Consider the following 22,996-nt stretch of genomic DNA (forward strand, 5'->3'; position numbering starts at 1 on the left):
CTCGTTGGTTGGACCTGTGCTTGCCAGCTTTACTCAGAACTTACAGAAGGTGGCCGCTGGGAGGAGTGGTTGATTATGTGGTTGGCCATCTCACCCTGATTGCCACACTTCTGTTTTGCCCCACAGTCCTCTTTCTGACCCAAAGGAGAGTGCAGATCAGCGAATCCTTGAAGCTCAATGTAGCCAAAGGGCTCACGCAGGCATTGCGGAAGGCTTTCCACCAGAGCGATGTCTCGGCTCACGTACGTAAGCCCCCTGCCTTGTAATCGGGCCAAGTCTGCCTCTTGAGTCCAAAGTATGTTTACACTGTTTTCCTCCTTTCTAGATACCATAACCACACTGGCCAGAAGTAGAATCTGTCTTCGTTTTGGCAAATAGCTAATGCATGGTAGCTGGAGAAAAAGGTCACATTTTGAGATGGGAAATTGAGACTAATTGCCTTATGTTTAGATTTTTTTTAAAGCCTGGATATACTGTTTTAAACTGTCCCATTATCCCATCATTTGGGGAAAGTGTTTAGTATCGTTTGTATAATCTCTAGAAACTGTCCATTGTTTTTTTCCTTTATTCTCCTCACCTTATAAATAGTGGTTTATTTATGGACATTTAAAAATTATTCCAACTTGTAAATCAAGTCTAACTCTGCTTAAATTGCCAGCAGCAGACAGAGAAGTAAACATTTTTCTTCTCTCCAAACGCTTTAATGCCAAGTACTATTCAACGAGCGCTGGCTGATTTCGATGGCATATCTGAGTGATGGAAGCTTTGCTTTACACTCTGGGTTTGTCCCAAGTTTTCAAGCAGTAAATGCAACTGGCAGTTGGTGGACTTCTTTTGCACCAGTAAAAAATATTGCTCTGGCTTCTTTCTCTGATATTCTGTCCTCCAGCTGCACTCAGCTTGGTGATCCCTCCTGACCCATCACACCAAGGACTAGGAAGGAGATTTGGCACACGGTTTATTGGTCATTGTCAATCTCTTTTATACAATTCTCGACAAGAAAGAAAGAAAGGAAATGGAAAAGAAAAAGGAAAGGAAACGAAAAAAGAAAGAAGAAAAGACAAGAAAAGAAGGAAAAGAAAGAAAAGAAAGATGTTCCATGAGAAGCTTCTGTGGTTTTCTTCATGGAAACTCCTTTTGGAAGTTGAAAATGTGAATGTTCCCATTTAGTTGCCTGATATGATTTTCACTAAATTTCAGTCATTCTCAAACTACCTTTTTAGTTTTGGTCTTTTCTGCATATCATCAAAGTATTAGGTTTTTAAAAATGGGTTCATTTTTTTAGGCTGGGCACGGTGGCTCACGTCTGTAATCCTAGCGCTCTGGGAGGCTGAGGTGGGAGGATTGCTTGAGCTCAGCCTGAGCAAGAGCAAGACCCTGTCTCTACTAAAAATAGAAAAAATAGCCAGGTGTCATGGCACGTACCTGTAGTCTCAGCTACTTGGGAAGCTGAGGCAGGAGGATCGCCTGAGCTCAGGAATTTGAGGTTGTAGTGAGCTATGATGATGCAACTGCACTCTACCCGGCTGACAGAGTGAGAGAGACTCTGTCTCATAAAAAAGAAAAAAAAGAGGGTTCATTTTTTAAAACTTAAATACATTTCTTCTGAAAGGATATTTGGTAATTATCATCATATATGGAAATCAAGATCATTTGCCACAAATAAAAATGAGAATAATGGGAAGCAAACAGCTTGTTAAATTTAAGCTAGACGTTGTTGCCTGCAGAAGGCTCTGAGACTGAGCCTGGTGTCCTTTGTTTGCTTAAAAAAGAAATTAGCAAGGGTTAGAAAGACGTTAAAAGCAAATAATCACTGAGCTGAGGCTTGTTCCTTGAGGTAACCAAGATTGAAAAGGGAGCAGCTTTCTCACTGGATGATTTAGTGGTGTTTTGTGCCGTGTCCATGTCCCATCCTGAAGCATCCCTTATTTCAGCTAAAATCTTGAACACCATCTTTAGGAAACAGACTGAGGGAAAGCACACAATGTGCCGGAACCAAAGGCACGCCCACCCTGCTGCAAAGTCAGTCGTCTTGCTTTCTTCAGAAAACACACGTTACACCTAATGGAGAGGAAAGAATAAGAAGGGGCAGCAGGTGTTTGTTAAAAACACCCTGAGTTCCAGTTTTACACGATTAAGACAATTCTGGAAATGGACAGTGGTGATGGTTGTATACCATTATGAATTTGCTTAACACCACTGATCATTACACTGAAATATGGTTAAGATGGTAGATTGTATGTTGTGTGTATTTTAACACAATAAAAAATTGTGGAGAGGGCCAAGATGGCAGACTAGAAATAGCCCGCACATGCTGCTCTCTAGGAGAGGATGAAACTGCAAGTCACCACCCACCTGTGGATGGACCCTCTTGGAGAGAGCACTGTGGATCACCAGAGAACTGATGGGAGACACTCAGAATGGAGGAGATGAGAATGGGGAGTTCCACTCGCCAAGATGGGAAGATATGTGGGGGAGACCCCCACATGTGGGGAAGGGACAAAGGAGAGAGCCCCAGAGCCCCACGTTCCTTGTGCAGACACTGTAACTCAAGCTGTGAGGGCCCCACCACCACCACCGTGGGCCTCCATGCTGATAGTGGAACTGCTTGGAGACTGTATCATGAAGCTGAATCAGAGAGCAGGTTCAGCAGGGACCTGCTGGCCTCAGTTCCCGGGTTGCCACAGCTGATGCCACTCTGAGCTGTCAGGTCCAGAGCACCCAGTCTACACAGGGATCGGCTTTGGTGCAGCTGCCCCAGCACTGCCTCTTGCCTGGCTGAGGAGGGAGCAGGGAGGCCAGACGTTCTCACATGCCCAAGGTTGGGAGCTGGATGCCTCTCCCGCCTACCAGGGAACTCGAGAAGAGCTCAAGGGGCCCCATGGTAGCAGTCTCAGCAGGACCTGTGTGGGGAGAGAGCCCCAGCCATCCAGCAGCCCAGCCCCTGTGGCCCCATGTACCAACCTGTGGAACAAGCACCCCTGGCCCCGTGTGCTGTCATGCCAAGGCCCTTGCTCTCTCAGCCCTGGGCACTGAGCAAAGGTCCACACCCTTGTGGACCCACCCACCAATCAGCGGCCATGCACACCAACTGGAGGAACAAGCCCCTTGACCTGTGTGCCACCACTGGAGGTCCACGCCCCCATGGACCCGTGCTCTGTGTGGTAGGCCACACACTCTGGCCTTGTGCGCTGGCCGGTGGGCCACACCCTGCCCTGTGCACTGTGCAGTGGGCTGCCTGCCACAGACCCGCACACTGTGCAGTGGGCCATGGCTCTTTGTCTTGTGCACCAACCAGCAGGCCATGCCCCTGCAACCCTGAGTGCCAATCAGCAAAACAAGCCCCTTGGCCTTGCATGCCAGCTGGCAGGCCGTGCCCTCATGACACTGTACAACACCACACCTACGGTCCAGTTCTCCACCACAACCCACTAGCCAGAAGCTGCCTCCCACTGCATACTGCCATTACACCTAGACCAAGATGAAGTGAACATCTGCAGTCCTGATACCCATGGCCACAGCCTAGATGGCCTCACCAAACAGCCACTGCCACCACCTCAGGGACACCTAGGCTGAGCAATCTCTTGCAATGCCTGCCTCAGTAGAGAGGGCCTCATCCAGCTCCCTGCCAGAGCTTCCAACAGCAGCCTAGGGACCAACACACCACTCCACACAAAGATCTCCTAGCACTGGCCCAAGTCCTGCCATCTGCCCAAACACTGGCCAAGGTCTTGCGATGCATCCAGGCACCCAACAAGGTCCCGGGACCTGCACAGTCACCGGCCAAGGTCACCACGCCACCTGTCTCTGTGGAGAAGGATTTGCTCAGCTCCTACCCTAGCTTCCAATAGTGGCCTTGGGACCAATCCACCAATCTGAATGAATATCCCCAACACCGGCTTAGACTGTGACAACCACAGGGGATCAAGATGATGCAGGAGAACAGCTGGCTCTCAATGCATCCACCCCTCTCCTTGCTGGGTCAGTCCTCCAGAGTATGACACAAAAGCATTATCTAGGGACCTCTCCCTCTTCTCACTAAGTAGGAGAGTTCTCAGCAAAGGGGAACAGGTGCACCATAAACTTATCAGCCCTGAGCTGAGAGAAGAGGTTTCAGATGAGAAAAAACCAGCAAAGAAATCAGCAACATGAAAAAACAGCTAGTTCAACACCACCAAAGGATCACAATAGAGCCACAAGAATGGATCCCAACCAAAAGGAAATTGTCTAATTGTCAGAAACAGAATTCAGAATATAGATGGCAAACAAGATGAATGAAATTGATGAGAAATTTGAAAACCAACATAAAGAAACCAAAAAAAAAAATTCAGGATATGAATGAAAACTCACTAAAGAGATAGACAACATAAGAAAGGATATAACACAACTTAAAGAAATGAATGAGTCATTTAGAGAACTACAAAATACAGCAGAAAGCTTCAGCAACAGGCTAGACATAGCAGAAAAAAGAATCTCAGAGCTTGAAGACAAGGCTTTTGAATTAACCCAGCCAGTCAAAGATGCAGAAAAAAGAATAAAGAAGAATGAATAATGACTTAGAGAAATATAGGACTATGTGAAATGAGCCAATATATGAATTTTAGGTATCTCGGAGGGAGAAGAAGAAAAAGCAAAAAGCATGGAAAACTTATTCAAGGGAATTATTGAAGAAAACTTCCCTGGTATCACCAGAGATTCAGATATCCAGATAGAAGATGATCATTGAACACTGGGAAGATTCATAGTGAATAAGACATCTCCAAGACACATAGTCATCAACGTAGCCAAAGTCAAAATGAAGGAGAAAATTCTATAAGCTTAAAGATGAAAGCAACAACTAACCTACAAAGGAAAACTCATCAGGATAACAGCAGTTTTCTCAGTGGAGACCTTACAAGCCAGAAGGGATCGGGGCTCCATTTTTAATCTTCTGAAATAGAACAACTGTGAGCCAAGAATTTTGTATTCTGTAAACCTAACTTTCATAAATGATGAAGAAATAAAGACTTTTCCAGACAAGCACACATTAAGGGAATTTGTTACTACTGGACCTGCCCTACAGGAAATGCTCAAAAGTGCATTATACATGCGACAGCACAATAGATACACACCAGTGTAAAATTACCCAAAAGTTAGGGCTCACAACTCTTATGAAACAATAGCACAAGAGAGAAAACAAAACAATAAAGTATCATCCAACATAATGAACAGAACAGCATCCCATATATCAATACCAACACTGAGTGTGAGCAGTCTGAATACTCCACTTAAAAGACATAGACCAGATGAATGGATTAAAAAACACAACCCCAAAATTTTCCGTCTCCAAGAAACACATCTAAACTGCAAAGACACACACAGACTCAAGGTAAAGTAATGGAAAAAATATTCCATGCAAATGGAAACCAAAAGCAAGGAGGGATAGCTATTCTCATATCAGATAAAATAGACTTTAAATCAACAATGATTAAAAAAAAAGACAAAGATAGTCATGTATAATGGTAAAGGGATCAATTCAACAAGAAGACATAACCATCCTAAATATTTACTGTATATGCACCTAGCACAGGTACTCCCAGTTTCATAAAGCAAATTCTTCTAATGTAAGCAAAGAAGTAAACCATAGCATCTTAATAGCCAGGGACTTTAACACTCCACTGACAGAAGTGGAAAGATCATCAAAGTAGAAAATGAATAAAGAAACACTGGACTTAAACAGGACTCTAAAACAAATGGATGTAACAGACATTTACAGAACATTATACCCCAAAACCACTGAATGTACATTCTCCTCATCAGCACATGGGACATTTTCCAAGATTGATCATATCTTAGGCCACAAAACAAGTCTTGGCAAATTAAAAAAATTGAAATCATACCATGTATCTTCTCAGACCACAATGGAATAAAATTAGAAATCAATTCCATGAGAAACACTCAAATCTACCTGAAGTCATGGAAATTAAACAATCTGCTGCTGACTGATCCTTGGGTCAATGATGAAATTAAGATGGAAATAAAAATATTCCTTGAACTAAATGACAAAGGGGACACAAGATTTCAAAAATCTTGGGATACATCAAAAGCAATCCTAAGGGGAAAGTTCATAACCTTAAATGCCTACATCAAAAAGACAGAAAGATCACATATTATCAACCTAATGTCACATCTCAAGGAACTAGAAAAAGGAGAACAAACCAAACCCAAAGCTAGCAGAAGAAAAGAAATAACAAAGCTCAGAGCAGAACTAAACAAAATGGAAACCATAAAAATGAGACAAAGGATCAATGAAACAAAATGTGGTCCTTTGAAAAGATAAACAAAATCGATAGACCACTAACCAGATTAACCAGAAATAGAAGAAAAAGGACTCAAGCTCAATCAGAAATGAAAAAGGAGACATTACAACTGATACTGCAGAAATGCATCTTCCATGAATACTACAAACACCTCTATGCCCATGAACTAGAAAACCTAGAGGAAATGGATAAATTCCTGGAAACATACAACCTCCTACACCTGAATCAGGAAGAAGTAAAAATCCTGAGCAGACCAATAACAAGTGGTAAGATTGAAACAGTAATAAAAAATCTTCCAACATTAACAACAACAAAAGCCCCAGACCAGATGGATTCACAGCCAAGTTCTATCAGACCTACAAAGAAGAACTGGTACCTATCCTACAGAAACTATTCCATAACATCAAGAAGGAGGGAATCTTCCCTAACTCGTTCTATGAAGCCAGTATCACCTTGATACCATAGCCAGGAAAGGACAAAACAAAAAGTGAAAACTACAGACAAATATCCCTTATGAACATAAATGCAAAAATCCTCAACAAAATGCTAGCAAACCAAATTCAACAGCACATCAAAAAGATAATCCGCCATGATCAAGTGGGTTTCATCACAGGGATGCAAGGATAGTTCAACATATGCAAATCAATAAATGTGATTCACCCTGTAAATAGAAACAAAAACGACCATATGATCATCTTAATAGATGCAGAAAAAGCATTCGATAAATCCAGCACCCTTTCATTATAAAAACCCTCAACAAACTAGGCATAGAAGAACATACCTCAAAATTATAAAAGCCTTATATGACAAACTCACAGCCAACATCATACTGAATGGGGGAAAGTTGAAAGCACTTCCCTTAAGAACTGGAACAACACAAGGATGCCTGTTGTCACCACTTATATTCAACATAGTATTGGAAATCCTAGCCAGGGCAATCAGGCAAGAGAAAAAAATAAAGGGTATCCAAATAGGGAAAGAAGATGTCAAATTATCCCTATTTACTGATGGTATGATCTTGTATCTAGAAAACTTCAAAGGCTCCACCAAAAGACTCCTGGAATTGGTAAATAAATTTAGCAAAGTCTCAGGTTACAAAATCAATGCACACAAATCAGTAACATTTCTATATAATAACAGTCAAGCTGAGAGTCAAATCAAGGACTCAATACCATTCACCATAGCTACAAAGAAAATAAAATACCTAAGAATATACTTAACCAAGGAGTTGAAAGATCTCTACAAGGTCAACTACAAAACACTGATGAAAGAAATCACAGATGACACAAACAAATGGAAAAACATCCTTTATGAATTGGAAGAATCAACATTGTTAAAATGTCCTACTGCCCAAAGTTATTTACAGATTCAATGCAATCTCCATCAAAATACCAAACTCATATTTCACAGATCTAGAAAAAATAATCCTAAGCTTCATTTGGAGCTAAAAAAGAGCCCGAATAGTTAAAGCAATTTTAAGCAGAAAGAACAAACCTGGAGGCATCACATTACCTGACTTCAAATTGTATTACAAGGCTATAGTAACCAAAGCAGCATGGTACTGGTATAAAAGAAGAGACACAGCCAACTGATCTTCAACAAAGCAGACAACAACATACACTGGGGGAAAGAAAGCCCTGTTCAATAAATGGTGCTAGGAAAATTGAATAGCCACATGCAGAAGAATGAAACAGGACTCCTATCTATCGCGATATACTAAAATTAATTCAGGATGGATTAAAGACTTAAATGCAAGGTATGAAATCATTTTTATGATTCTAGATGAAAACATGGGAAAAATTCTTCTAGACATGGGCCTCAGCAAAGTATTTATGTCTAAGATGCTAACGGCAAATACAGGAACAACAAAAATAAATAAATGGGACTTAATTACATTAAAAAGCTTCTGCCCAGCAAAGGAAATAATCAACAGAGTGAATAGATAACCTACAGAATGGGAGAAAATATTTGTAAACTATACATCTAACAAAGGACTAATATCCAGAATCTATAAAGGACTCAAAAAAATCTGCAAGAAAAACACAAACAACCCCATCAAAAAGTGGGCAAAAGACATGAACAGAAGGTTTTCGGAAGAAGATAGACAAATGGCTAACATGAAAAAAATGCTCAACATTACTAATCATCAGGGAAATGCAAATTAAAACTACAAGGAGATACCACCTTACCCCTATCAGAATGGCCATTATTAAAAAGTCAAAAAATAATAGATGCTGGCATGGATGCAGAGAGAAAGGGACTGCAAATTAGTACAACCTCTTTAGAAAACAATGTGGAGATTTCTCATAAAAATAAGTGTAGACCTACCATTAGATCCAGCAATCCCACTGCTGAGTATCTACCCAAAGGAAAAGAAGTCATTTTATCAAAAAGACACTTGCACTCGAATGTTTACCGCAGCACAATTCACAATTGCAAAGATGTGGAATCAACCTAAGTGCCCATTGATTGATGAATGGATAAAGAAAATGTGGTGTATATATACCATGGAGTACTACTCAGACATAAAAAGGAATGAAGTAATGTCATTCGCAGCAATGTGGATGATGAAATGGAGACCATTATCCTAAGTATTTCAGCAATGGAAAACTAAACACCATAGGTTCTCACTAATAAGTGCGAGCTAGTAGGTGGGCACACACAGCACAAAGCAATGTGAAATAGATGAGAAACTGAGAAGGTGGCGGGGTGGAGGGGTAAGGGATAAAAACTTACCTATGGGGTACAATGAACAATGAACACTATCCTGGTGACAGACACACCAAAAGCCCTGACTTAAGCATCATGCAAGGTACCTATGTAACATAAACACTTGTACTCCCTTGAAATAAAACTAACAAAAGTTGGAAAAAAGGAGGTTATAAAGCAATATCTACAATGCACACACATGTGTATGTATATATGTGTTACTTTCTCTGTTTTTCAAATGTAATTCTGTAGTAAACATTACATTTAATACATAAAAAACAAGAACCCCAGACACCCTGAACTGTTAATATACAACATCAAGAAAGCAAAAAGAAAAACATAAGAGTAAAATCTAGCCTCGAAATGTTACAATTGAGACAGAAAGAGCTCAGATCATCGGTGTCCTGAGGACTCAGCTGTGAGAGAAGCTCTTGGTGGCTCATCTCCATCTTGGTCTTGAACCAGTTTACAAGCCAAGGATGAAGTCAAGTCTGAACGAGTCTTCTGTCTGCTTCTCAAAGAAGGAATTAACTTTTTTTTTTTACTTCTTGACCTGTGCCCCAAAGGTGCCCCATTTAATCTGTCATTCTCGCCTTTTAATTCTCAGAAATGAGAAATATATTAAAGCTCTTTTCCTCAGCATTCCATTAGTTGGAAATCTCTCTGGCCTGCTGTCTCCCCTCTGCCTTTTTGGTAATAATCGGTGTTTACAGGATTATACTGAGGCACTTAAAGAATTTAAAAATACAGATTTAATTCTGTCCCATGTAGGTTTGATGTAAATTACATTTTGTTGTATTGTGATATTTCTCAATATCACAACATGAGTCACAATATGAGACTTCTCAATCCACATATGCTATAGCCTGCAGCAGTCCCCAACCTTTTTGGCACCAGGGACCAGTTTCATGGAAGAAAATTTTTCCATGGAAGGGTGTAGGGGGGAGGCAGGGCTCAGGCGGTGATGCAAGTGATGAGGAGCAGCTGTAAATACAGATGAAGCTTCCCTCGCTCACCCACCGCTCACCTCCTGCTGCGTGATCTGGCTCCTAAGTTTCATGGAAGATAATTTTTCCACGGACTTGGGGGTGTGGTGGGCGGAGTTCAGGTGGTGATGCACGCCCAGTTTAATAGGCACTGGGCCACAGCCCAGGGGTTGGGGACAGCAGCTCTGTAAGATTGTTAAGAATATTTGTTGACGGAGAACATCCTATTCTCCAATCTTGCTACTAACAGTTGTGGTTCTAAGAAACACCAGGAAGAACTTAAAAGTACTGTGGAAATCAACAGTGAGTTCTTTGGGTCCATTTGTTTTGTAGGTGGACATCCTAGAACATGCTCATAACCTCACGGTTGGTTATTATGCTACCAAAGGGAGGCTGGTGTACTTGCCTGCTGTAGTGATCGAAATGCTGGGCGTTTATGGGGTCAGCAACGTCACCGCGGATCTGAAGCAACACACCCCCAACTTACAGTCTGTGGCAGTACTTGCCTCCTCGTGGAATCCCCAGCCTGCAGGCTACTTCCAGCTGAAAACAGGCAAGTAACTCAGAAAGAGAAGATTTGTATCCATTCTGGATCAGCGGCAGTGCCAAGCGGACACCTATTTAAAAACTCCATTGCTAGCAACTCTGTCATTTTTAAAAAGTCCTTGTGTACCTTCTCCCTGCTAATCAAATGCCCAAGTTTCCTGCATGTCATCTTAAATTTTTCTAACCCTGAATATATTAGAAATGTTCCATCACAGGAATCTTCCTTCCTAATTTATATACTTAGTACTGATGAGCACCAAGTAATATATTTTACATTTCTTTTCATATTACCAGTGGATACTAATAAGAGTTGAGCATCCAGAAAATCTATGGCTTGAAGCAGTGGGTTGCAGATGCTACTAAATTATAATCTCTGAGCTTAGGCCTCAGAATCTTTCTGTCTTTTGTTTGTTTGTTTGTTTGTTTTCCAAGCTCCCTGGTGATTTCTGATCTGCAAAGTTTGTAAACCACAAGAGTGGAGAAATTATTGAAATTGAAACACTCAATCAACTTTGTAATGGAGGTCAATTGATTTTTTTTTTCCCCTCCAAAGAAATAGAAGGCATGATCTCTTTCAGATTATGATTTGTCAGTCTTTGAGCAGATGTCTACATATTCCAATCAAATAAAATTATAAAACCTTTTGTATTGGAGGGTTCGATCATGCTTCTTCTGTGTTATAAATCATTTTAAGAGCCACTTTCAAAACTACAATCACATCCTGTCTAGGCTTATTTATTTGCCTAATTTCTCTAATCTAAAATCATGCTGTTTTATATCATGACCGCTATTAAATCCAAGGAACTGAGACATAGAGCTCTGGTGAGCACTGATTTATTACTCTCATTCTAGTGCTGCAGTTTGTGAGCCAGTCAGACAACATACAGTCCTGCAAGTTTGCTCAGACAATGGAACAGAGGCTGCAGAGAGCGTTCCAGGATGCCGAGAGGAAGGTCCTGAGTACCAAAAGCAACTTGACGATTCAGGTAGGGAGGGGGGTGTTTCAGGCTGAGTAGTTGACAGACAAACACAGTGCAAATGTTGGCAAGAGATGCCTCGGGTCCTCCAGTTCAGAGCTGCTTTGTGTAAATGTGACCTTGTACTTCAAGCTTGTGATGTAGATAGTCATGACATTGGTGAGAGTGTCTGGGGTCTGGCCGTGACAGAAGGGATGCTGTGTCGCAGTTCACCTGCTGTAGTTTGGGGTTTTATATTTATCTTCCCATCTGGCGCTTCCTCAGTCCTTTCAAATAAATTTACTATTTTAAAAAATTGAACTAGACTCTACTATATATGTCAAATGTCTAATATAAAATGAATAATGACTGGATTTTAAGTAGCTAACTCACTAAGATTTGCCTGTTCTGTGATTTGCATCGGGTTAGTCACCTTAGTTTATACACACACACTCACACATTTTATATTGAGGGCTTACTATGTGCTAGGAACTGTGCTAAGTGTTTTACAAATATTTTCCTACATAATACCCAAGACATCCTTCTGAGGCATTCTTACCTCCATTTCACAGAAGAGGGAACTGAGAGAGAGGTTAAGAAACTTCCAGAAGGTCACACAGTTAGTAAAGAATGGAAAAAGGACTTGAGCCAAAAGCCCATACTCTTATCCACTATGCTATGCTAACATCAATGCAATGTGGAAATGGGGTCCTTGATGAAACTTTTGCAAACATAAGAATTAATTCCTAGGGAAATCACACTCTTAGTGCACTTCCAGCTTCCTGGGTTAACAGTATACGCACTACCAGGAGCCTTACTCGGACCCATTTTTGCAATTATGTAGATATTATCCCACTAAGGACAGATGCTTCTTAATGATATTCATCCAGCCCCCAAATTTCTCTAATTAACTCTTCTATTCAGTGTCTCTGTTTTGACGACTAAACTGAAGCCTTTGCAATTAGACTCAGTGGTTTTGAAATTGACATTTAGCATAAGTGAATTATCAGCAAAGCCAATATGAAGTAGAAAGCATACAATTTAATTTGAATGAGCAGTTTTCCTTTTCTAGATTTATCCAAAGTGTATATGGAAGTATCTCATTATGATTTGGTTCATATTAGACTAAGATCTAAAAATGTGTCACAGACTTAAGATTTATGTAAGGAGTGTGACTCAGCTCTCTTGTGGGAAATCATTTTCCTTCTGATTGGATTTGTGATCCTCACAGGTGCATGAGCCTAGTTAGATCTTGGCAGCAGAGCATACTTTAATTGTATTCAGGAAGCATAGACTTATTGAGTGCCTGCTATTTATCAGGCACTGGGAGGGACACCAAGATAAATAAGCTGCCCTTGGCCTTAAGAAGCCTCTCTTGTGTTGTTGTATGGTAGTTATGGACCATTAGATGAAACTTTATAAATCAAGTAACAAACCTTCCTTGGAAAAGGCTATAACAGGTGATTTGAGAATTGCATCTAAACAGATTTTAGCTAGTCTTAAACATTTAAACAGCTTTTGAAATGAATGGATAATTGGATAAATCATTTTATTAACCCCACCCATTTCGCTTTTTGCCTTGGTGGACAGGAAGCCCAGAGCCATATTTGTTGCGTGGATTTAGTAACCATCTGGACTCCTGTATCATGAATAGATAACTACATGCTAACCATTCCTTGTTGGATTGTCTTTCATCTCTTTTTCCAAGACCGGGTTTAGTAATTTAATGACTTTTTCATTTTATTTTATAACATATGATTTGTAAAGCACCTTGAATCCTTTGTGCAATAAGACCATGTAAATGTTTCATTCACTCATTCATGCAGAGAATCATTGAAAAAGCACCTTTTTTTTTTTTTTTTAACTTCTATAGCTTTAGTGTTGGGGGCCAGATTACAATTGACTCAATTAGGACTTTTTTTGGTTGCAAGTGATAGAATATAAATTTACAAGGCAAAAAGAGGAAGTGATTGGCTCATGGAACTGGAAACTTCACAGCTCATTTACTTCAGGCATAGTTGACTCCAGGTGTTTGCATGCTTTCTTCATAAAGTTCTCTTCATCTCTTGGCTTGCTTTGCTCTGGGCTGGCACCATCCTTAGCTTCCATGGGATGGCTCATCCTTGTTGCTCACAGTCTGTGGAACCAAAGTGTCTTTCCAGTAAAGATTTGGAGATTAGCTCTCATTGGACCCCTTCTGCCCCTTTCTAGATCACTAACTGTGGCCAAAGAGATGAAATGTCCCAATCAAGAAGGTCTGGCCCTGATGACCACTCCTGAGACTTGGGAGGAGTGGCCCCATCCAAAGCACATGGATAGAGAGGAGAGGAGAAGTGGTTCCCCAGGGAAACTGTGGTGCTGTCATTAAAGGGAGAATGGATATTGAGTAGCCAAAACAACGGCTTTCTACTCCATGCGTTGTAGATCTAATTAGCCAACTGAATCATGGCATGAGAGAGTGGGAAGTCACAGATGTGGTCAGAAGCTACAGGAGTCAAGATAAAGGGGTGATGGGAAAGTGTCACCAGTAGCAGCTGCTTCTCTTGGGGGACAGAGGATGACTTTCAGGGACCAGTGCTGTGACCTTGGTCTCAGGCCAGTGACCCCTTGTTTTTGGAGCTAGTGTTAAGCAGCCACCAAGGATGATCACACTTTTCTTAGCTATAAAAAGTGAAGATATTAAAGAAGACAAAAATAAATGGAAAACATCCTGTGTTCGTGAATTAGGAGACTTAATGTTGTTAAGGTGTCAATACTACCCAAAGGAATCTACAGATTTAATGTAATCCCTATCAAAATCCAAGTGATCTTTTTTTGTGGAAATAGAAAAATACATCCTAAAACTCATATGAAATCTCAAGGGACCTTCAATAGCCAAAGCAATTTTGAGAAAGAAGAACAAGGTTGGAGGTTTTATACATCCTGATTTCAAATCTTACTGCAAAGCTGCAGTAATCAAAACAATATGGTGTTGGCATAAAGACAGACACATAGACCAATGAAATAGATTACAGAGCCTGGAAATAAACCCCATTGTATATGGCCAAGTAGTTTTTGACAAGGATGCCAAAGCTATTCAGTGGGAAAAGGACAGTCTTTTCAGTAAATTGGGAAAACTGGACATCCACATGCGAAAGAATGAAGTTGGACTCTTACCTAACATCATATACCAAAATTAACTCAAAATGGATCAAAGACCCAATGTAAGAAGTAAAACTATAGGACTCTTCAAAGAATACAGAGAGAAAAAACTTCATGACACTAGATTTGATAATGATTTGTTGAATATGACACTAAAAGCATAGGCAACAAAAGAAAAAATAGATAAATTAGACTTTATCAAAATTAGAAACTTTTATGCATCAAAGAACACTATCAACAGAGTGAAAAGGCAACCCACAGAATAGATGAAAAATGTTTGGAAATCATATATCTGGTAAGCAGTAAACAGCATATGAAGAACTCCTACAATTTAATAATTTAAAAGAAACCCATTATGAAATAGAGAAAGGACTTGAATAGACATTTTTCTAGAAAAGATATACCGATGGCCAATAAGCACATGACAAGATGCTCTACAGCATCTAATCATTAAAGAAATGTAAATCAAAATCATGAGATACCACTTCATATTTATTAGGATGGTTATTCTCAAAAAACAGAAAATAATAAATGTTGGTGAGGATGTAGAGAAATTGGAACCCTTGTGCATTGCTAGTGGGACTGTCAACTGGTACAGCCATTTGTAAAAGAGTATGGTGGTTTCTCAAAAAATTAAACATAGAATTACCATATGGTCCAGCAATTTCATTTCTGGGTATGTACCAAAAAGAACTGAAAGTAGGGACTTGAACAGGTATTTGTACACCCATGTTCATAGCAGTATTATTCACAGTAGCCAAAAGGTGGAAGCAACCCAAGTATCCATCAGTAGCTAAATGGATAAACAAATGTAATGTATTTATGTGTGTGTGTCTGTGTGTATATGGTATATATATCTTTATATAGACACATAATGGAATATTATTCAGCCTTCAAAAAGGAAGGAAATTCCAATGCATGCTATAATATGGATGAACCTTGAAGACATTTTGTTAAGTGAACTAAGTCACAAAAGGATAAATACTGTATGATTTTTCTTATAAGAGGTATCTAGAGTTGTTGAATTAATAAGTGATTTCACTGATAGGAGGTATCTAGAAAGTAGAATAGTGATTGCCAGGGGCTGTGAGGAGGGAGAAATTAGGAGTCTTTTAATAGGCACAGACTTTCAGTTTCGAATGATAAAAAAGTTCTGGCAATGGATGGTGGTGATGGTTGTGCAAAACGTGAATATACTTAATGCCACTGAACTGTACACTTAAAATGGTTAAAATGGTAAATTATATATTTTATATATTTTGCCACAAAAAATGATTATTGACCTGGTTGAGTGCAGTATATACAGAGGTACCCATATTGCAAACTTTACAGGCTTCCTAGGGATCCAGGATTATTTAGTTTTGTTGGAAGGTAAAAAACAGAATGTTTACAATTGAGATAAAAATTGAAAAGTTATTTTTTTTAGTTATTTTTTTTTTTTTTTGGTGGCAGTATGGTGAGGTCTCTTGAATTGTTCAGAAAGAAGTGCCTTTCTTTTTGGCACCTTGACAAAGAGGCATGAATCCCTGTGGCTAAACCACGGTCCAGAAATGCTTCCAGAGTGGAGAGTCAGAGTTGAGCAGAAATGTTGACTCAGTTTATCATTCATTTTGGGAATACAGGCTGTGGATCTGAGAATTAAAAAGGAACTTCCAATTATGAGAAAAAGTGGGAAATAAAGTGAAGAGTCTCTTCTTGACAGTCTTCTTTGGTGTTGGATACCCCCAAAATACCCTGACTTGATCATTGCACATTCTGTGCGTTTCACAAAATATCACATGTACCCCATAAATACATACAAATATTATGTTTCAATGTTTTAAAGTCTGCAAAAAGTAATTTAAAAAATAAACGGAGAGCGGCAGGGGCCTTTGTGTCTGAGCATGCAAAAGTCTGAGAAAGACCAGGACTCAGTCAGCATGTTGGCAGGAAAGAGGGGGCACTCTCAAATGAAAGTAATTTCAGGAAAGCTCAATAAAAGGCACGTTTTGTAGAAGTGTGGGCAGGTGCTAGGATGACTGCAGGGACTGGGCAGTACCCAAGGCTCTAACAGTCGGGGCCTGATGGGGTGAGGGGGTGGAGCAGGTGTAGCTGCCTGACCAGAGCCAGCTTATCCCTGCAAAGAGAGAATCCCGGCATCATACTCTGACCTCCCTATCCTCTCTCTCCCCCATATCCTCCAGAGACCCGTTAGCTGGAGCCAGAGGGCAGAGCAGCCCATTGAAGTGGTCTACAAGCATCTGCCTGGGGGTGTGGGGTGCAGGACAGAGCAGAGAGGGTGGTGGCCAGCGGCTTTGGAGGGGGAAGGGAAGACACCCCACACAGAGTCCGACAAAAGATGTCTCACCCTGTTGAATGACTTCCTACTGCCTGTGTTTTTCAAATCTCGTCTGTGGGATATTTTTGTCCATACATTGACCCAGAAAAACCTCGTTTTCCGGCAACTCAAAAAACTGACTTAGAGAAGAAAACCATGCCGTCCCATAGGATTTTTTACATGTTCTGTATTGAATTAATAGACCACAAGGAAATGTAATTGCTCTCTAAAGAACATATTTGATATTTCTGAATTCCTTTTATAATAAGGTTCAGTTACTGTACCCGTGAATAGTTGGTGATCAGCTTGTACATTCCTGGTCTTTTCAACTTTAAAATTCCCTGAAAGTTTGACTTAGGCTATCTCTGTCGGAGCAGTTGAACTCCCCTTAAATTTAACATTTCTATGCTCTATTCTATATTTTCAGAACCATAAAAGTAACCTGAGACAATTTAGCTATAGGACAAGTTACACGCTCCAGTGGTTAAGAACTTGAAATCAAACTACCTGGGTTCAAATCCTGACTGTCACTTATTAGCTGTGTGGCCTTGGGCAAGTCCGTTCATCATTCGGGGCCTCAGTTTTCTCATCTGTAAAAGGGGGTCTTAACTAGATACACCTTCTAGGGTTGCGGTAAGGATTACACCCGTAGCACAATGCCTGGCACATAGCGAGCCATCAGAAAATGATGACTGTCGTTATTCTTGTCTCTTTCTTGCTGTGTCCCCACCTCCCTTTCATTCCTACCCTCAACTTCAGCTTAACCTTCTCCCATGGCCTCCACGAAACAGACCCTCTCTTATCTGGCATGTTTCCCTCCCCTTTCCTCCTGTGTCGATTCAGATTGTGAGCACGTCCAATGCCTCCCAGGCGGTCACCTTGGTGTACGTCGTGGGCAATCAGAGCACACTCCTCAACGGCACCGTTGCCAGCAGCCTCCTCAGCCAGCTCTCGGCTGAGCTGGTGGGGTTCTACCTCACCTACCCGCCGCTCACCATTGCTGAACGTGAGTATGCCCACCTTGGTACAGGGCCCTGTGGTTTTCCCTGGGGACTTTATCTATTTAGTGAACATCTACGGTGCTGGGCCACATACTACCTCTTTTATTATAAAACAACAACTGAGATGTGAGATGGATTGGGGTTGAATCTATGAAAAGCTTATTGCACATTGAAAGAAAGCACTTACTAGGTGCCTTCATTCAGCCTTCGCATGTCTCTTATCTCATTTAGTCCTCACAAGTGCCCGAAAAGGTAGGTGCAAAATTAGCCCCATTTTACGGAGGAGAAAACTGAAACTCCAAGGGGTTTTGCAGGATACCCATTCTCACATATCTAGTGAGACACAGAACTTGGGGTTTGAACCCAAGCAGTCTGCCTTCTGGGCTTACAGTACTGCCTGCTGGGGCGTCTGTCCTCAGAGGAATCTGGGTCATGGTGGTTTCCTCCGATCTGTGCCATCTGCAAATGTTCCTGACCTTCAGCTCCTGCCCTGCCTCTGGATACCATAATGCAACTCATTTGCAATCCACGTTGTCACTTCACTTGATGAGGTCCCCGTAGTCTTGTGGCCTCGTTATCTTCTAATGCTTCCATTACATAATCCTCATTACCATGCAGTAGGCACAGACTTCGAAGACAATGCAGCCTACATTTTGTATCCAAAGACTTACTTGGTAGCCAAAAGAAGTAAGGTATGTACTTTTAAATTTAATCATTCCTACATTTCCCAAAGTCACTGAGCAAGTTTTTTTTAAAACACATGTTAGCAAAATTGTCTCATAATTTCCTTCAATGGTTGTTTTTAATACTGTAAATAAACAAGATAATGTATGTGAATGTACTTAGCACACAGTAGCTACTCAGAATTTTTTGAATGTTTGTTTAATGGCAAGCTTTTATAAACTTCCATGTAATAAAGAAAGATAACCCTGGATTTTATGGAAAAGATGATGTCATCACAGATGGCATTATGTCACAGGGCAGCATGTGAGGAATTTATTTTCTTTTATCATTTTGATATTCTTATAACAACAAGATTTATTGAGCACTAACTATATGCCAGGCACCGTACTGAGCCCTTTGCATGCATGAAATCCAGTAGTCACCGTACTTGTAAAGAAATATGGGGCCTTCTGTTACAAGCATTTGGCTACTAAACTTAAGTCCTTGGCATTAGAAAAAAATGCATCCAAGATAGAATAATTCCTAAAAAATGTTAATGGAAGGTTGGATAAGTTTTTAAAAAGAAAGCTACAGCTAAGACAACTTCTGGCTGTGGGTCTTGATAATGAAGCCTTTCCATTTAAGAAGGTTTTGATGGAAATCCTGAAAGAGCAGAAACCCACAAACCCTAGAAAACTCTTCATTGGAAAGTTAGCCCTTTATGGAGTCTTTTAGTTTTCTGAGCAACAAGATAGTTTTGGCATTTATGTCCTGGAATTCACAAGGAATGATAAAGCAGGATTTAGCTGCTTACTATTTTGTCACTTATGTCTGTTTCCCTTAACAATATTTACAAATAAAACCTATAAAAGTAATTTCGAGTGTTTCTTGTTTGTTTTAGCACTGGAATATCCCAACCTTGATATATCAGAAACAACCAGAGACTATTGGGTCATCACAGGTAATCTCTTATTTTGTTATTTGTGCTCTTTATGCTGTTGGGTTAGTTTGTTTTTTAAAATTGCAGGCCATTCATTGATCAAAAAGTCCCAAAACAACAAATGCTGGCGTGGATGTGGAGAAATAGGAACACTCTCACACTGCTGGTGGGACTGCAAATTAGTACAACCCCTGTGGAAAGTAACTTTGAGATACCTCAAAGAGCTAAAAATAGAAATACCATTTGATCCAGCAATCCCATTGCTAGGCATCTACCCAAAGGAAAAAAAGACATTCTATGATAAAAGACATCTGCACTCGAATATTTATGGCAGTACAATTCACAATTGCAAAGATGTGGAAACAACCCAAGTGCCCATCAATACATGAGTGGATTAATAAAATGTATATATATATATATACCACGTACTACTACTAAACTACAAAAAACAATGGTGAACTAGCACCTCTTATATTATCCTGGGTAGAGCTTGAGCCCATCCTTCGAAGTGAGGTATCACAAGAATGGAAAAACATGCACCACATGTACTCGCCATCAAACTGGTACTAACTGATCAACACTAAGGTGCTCACGTGGTGGTAATACTCACTGGGTACTGGTCAGGTGTGGGGTGGGGGTGGGTAAACTCACAACTGATGGGTGCGGTGAGCACTGTATTTGGGAAGGGCACACTTGTAGCCCTGGCTTGGGCGAGGCAAAGGCATTATATGTGACCAAAATGTTTGTGCCTCCATAATATTCTGAAATTAAAAAATAATAAAGGATAATAAAATTGCAGGCCATTCAGTTATAGAATTGGCACTTTCCTTGGTCCTTTCTTACAAGTCAGGGAGTTACTTCTACAGGACCAGAAGTGAATGGAGTAAGCTGAGATAAGAAAAGACATCACACCGAAGATGAACATTAGCCAAACAATTCAAAATAGCTACCTTCCAAGTCCTCACCTGGCAGCCTCTTTGCAAAATGTGGCCCTATCAGAAGTTATAGCATTACCCTGTGGACATCTCAGGCATGTCCATGTGAATGGTTATCTGTGTGTAGATCGTGGGCCTTACTGCACTGCCCCACAAACCCCAAATTACAGTCAGAGGAGGGCCAGGCGTGCACTTACCTCCTGCCCTGGCTCGAGTCGTGCACCTGCACTAATCCTGGCATGTACTGACAGCAAGGACGGGTGGAAATAGAAGAGGGTTCTGGCGGTGCTTTCTTTTTTGTTCCTTGACATTTTCCAGCAGGGCTTTATGGAACAGCAAAAAAGTTCTTGTTGGTGTTTTTCAAAAGCCCAACAGTAGCTCTGGAAGTTAGAGAAACAAGGATTGAAAGCAAAGGGAGAGAACAGATGTTTGTAGGAGGAAAAGTGACCAGCTCAGCCAGGAAGGGGAGGAACAGAAGGAGAAGTACATGAGGTTGCTCAGGCTGCCGTAACACAGGGCCACAGACTGGTGGCTTAAACAGCAGAAATTTATTTTCTCACGATGCTGGAGGCTGGAAGTCTGAGATCAAGGTGTCACAGGGTTGGCATCTTCTTAGGCCTCTCTCCGTGACTTGTAGGTGGCCGTCTTCTCCCTGTGCCTACACATGGTCTTCACTCTGTGCCTGTCTGTGTCCTAATCTCCTCTTCTTCTAAGGACACCAGTCTTATGGGACTAGGGCCACCCTAATGACCTCATTTTCACTTCATTACCTCTTTAAAATCTCTGTCTTCAAATGCAGTCACATTCTGAGGTCCTGGGGGGTCGGACTTCAACACAGGAATGTGAGAGAACCCACTTCAGCCATAACCAGGAGGGATGGAAGTTGTGCCTGGCTAAGCAGGCCTGGTCTCAGTCCTCCCTTCCTCCTCCTCCCATCCTCTCCCTCACTGCTGTCCCGAATGAGCAGCGGATGGGCTGCCACCTGAGACACTAAGGAGTGTACACCCCTGCTTAATGAAGCCTGCTCAAGACTGCTTCTAAATTGCAGAAAGTCACATTTCTTCCCCCCTCCCTCCCACCTGCAGAGCCATAGATATGCAGAGATTATTTTGCCTGCTAAGAAGGCCAGCAAAAATCCAACCCACCCCAGAGTTTACGCCCAAGAGAGAAACAATGCTAACCGAGCAACACATTCTTGGAGCCAGGAGGTTATGTAACGTTTATAAAATCATGTTTCTTCCACAAGGAATCGTACCTTTTAACTTGCAGATATTTCTCGTTATCTGTTAACTGTAAGGTTTACACGCAGTGAGAACACATCTACCCTTGAACACAGGCTGTCCTTGACAACGCCAGTGTCACCCTGTCTTCAGCTACCCGTGTCTTGCCCTGCCTCTATTTTGGTGACATAACCTTAATAAAAAGCTCCACAAGTGGTCCTGTTTTCAGGACTCTCCTGGAACTTAACCCTCTCCCCACTCACTTATGAAACCCTTATTGTCATTGCTGTTGGTGACCAGAACAGACAGTGGCTTCCATGGCTGTGTTTGGGCCTTGCTGGGTCAGTGGTCGTGCTTGGGAGGGGCTGGAGCTGGGTCTCAGGATGACCGTTCTGTTTTCCCGTTAGCCCAGGACCACTTTCCAAACCCCTGGGCGGCCACCGCCAATCTGCCCCGTCATGCACAGAGCGGGTAGGGGACGAGAAGCTGAGAGAGGAAGGTAGCTTAGCTCAGCCATTACTTCCAGACGGTCATCACGAGCTGTCTTCTGCTCGTTGCTAACAGCCAAGACGATCTGGAGCAACTTCCCTTTCTGTGGTTTGTATCATAAAAGCCTGACATGCTTTCATCTGTTTTCCAACTAAACTTATATTAAATAGGTTTTTGCACACTGTACACTTCTCCTTTCCCAGAGCGTGGGTCCCTCCTTGCTGGGGAATCATTGCCTTAAGGTGACTCCTGCGATCCCGCTTCACTAGGAGATACCCTGCCGCCAGGGGACCTATCTCAGGTTTATTCATCTGTCTTTATTTCACCCATAGGAGCTAAAATATCCCAGACCTAACGGTGGAAGGATTTCTTCTGGTCTCAGCTCTGCCATTTGCTAACGTCACGTGTCCCTGGGCAAGCCACTCAGGCCCTCTGGACTTGACGCTCTCACCTGTAGGATGAGAGAGAGGGATGAGCTGGGTGTTAAGATTCTTTCAGTGCTGAATGTGTAGGATTCAACCACAAATAAAACAATTTAGCCTGAGGATAGAAGCTGAACCAGGCCTGATCACTTGAATTGCAGAGCCCTCTGCGATTGTAAATAAAGAAGGACTAAGAACAGTGATGCAAAAGTCATCTCCTTCCAACGCAGCTGGGGACTTGCCCCCTTCCTCTAATGTGAATCAGCGGCAGCTGAGGCTGGGGGACCGGAGCCCTGGCTGATGTGCTGGAAGGGACCTGCACCGGGTCCAGGCTTCTGTGGCTCTGCAGCTTCCGTGTCACTGTGAGAGACG

At 41.5% G+C, this 22,996-nt stretch overlaps 1 protein-coding gene across 2 annotated transcripts in view; it reads left to right on the top strand.

Annotated features, from left to right (window-relative positions):
• KIAA1549L (KIAA1549 like) overlaps positions 1–22,996 on the top strand; it is a 269,352-nt gene that overhangs the window by 149,853 nt on the left and 96,503 nt on the right. For both annotated transcript variants that reach the window (XM_069469793.1, XM_069469794.1), the window contains exons 4-8: positions 127–242; positions 10,328–10,547; positions 11,393–11,526; positions 17,798–17,960; positions 19,520–19,579. In XM_069469793.1, the coding sequence (XP_069325894.1) occupies positions 127–242; positions 10,328–10,547; positions 11,393–11,526; positions 17,798–17,960; positions 19,520–19,579 (693 nt within the window). The remainder of the gene's footprint in view (positions 1–126; positions 243–10,327; positions 10,548–11,392; positions 11,527–17,797; positions 17,961–19,519; positions 19,580–22,996) is intronic.

This window comes from Eulemur rufifrons, chromosome 6, assembly GCF_041146395.1.
Source record: "Eulemur rufifrons isolate Redbay chromosome 6, OSU_ERuf_1, whole genome shotgun sequence".
Classification (NCBI taxonomy): Eukaryota; Metazoa; Chordata; class Mammalia; order Primates; family Lemuridae; genus Eulemur; species Eulemur rufifrons.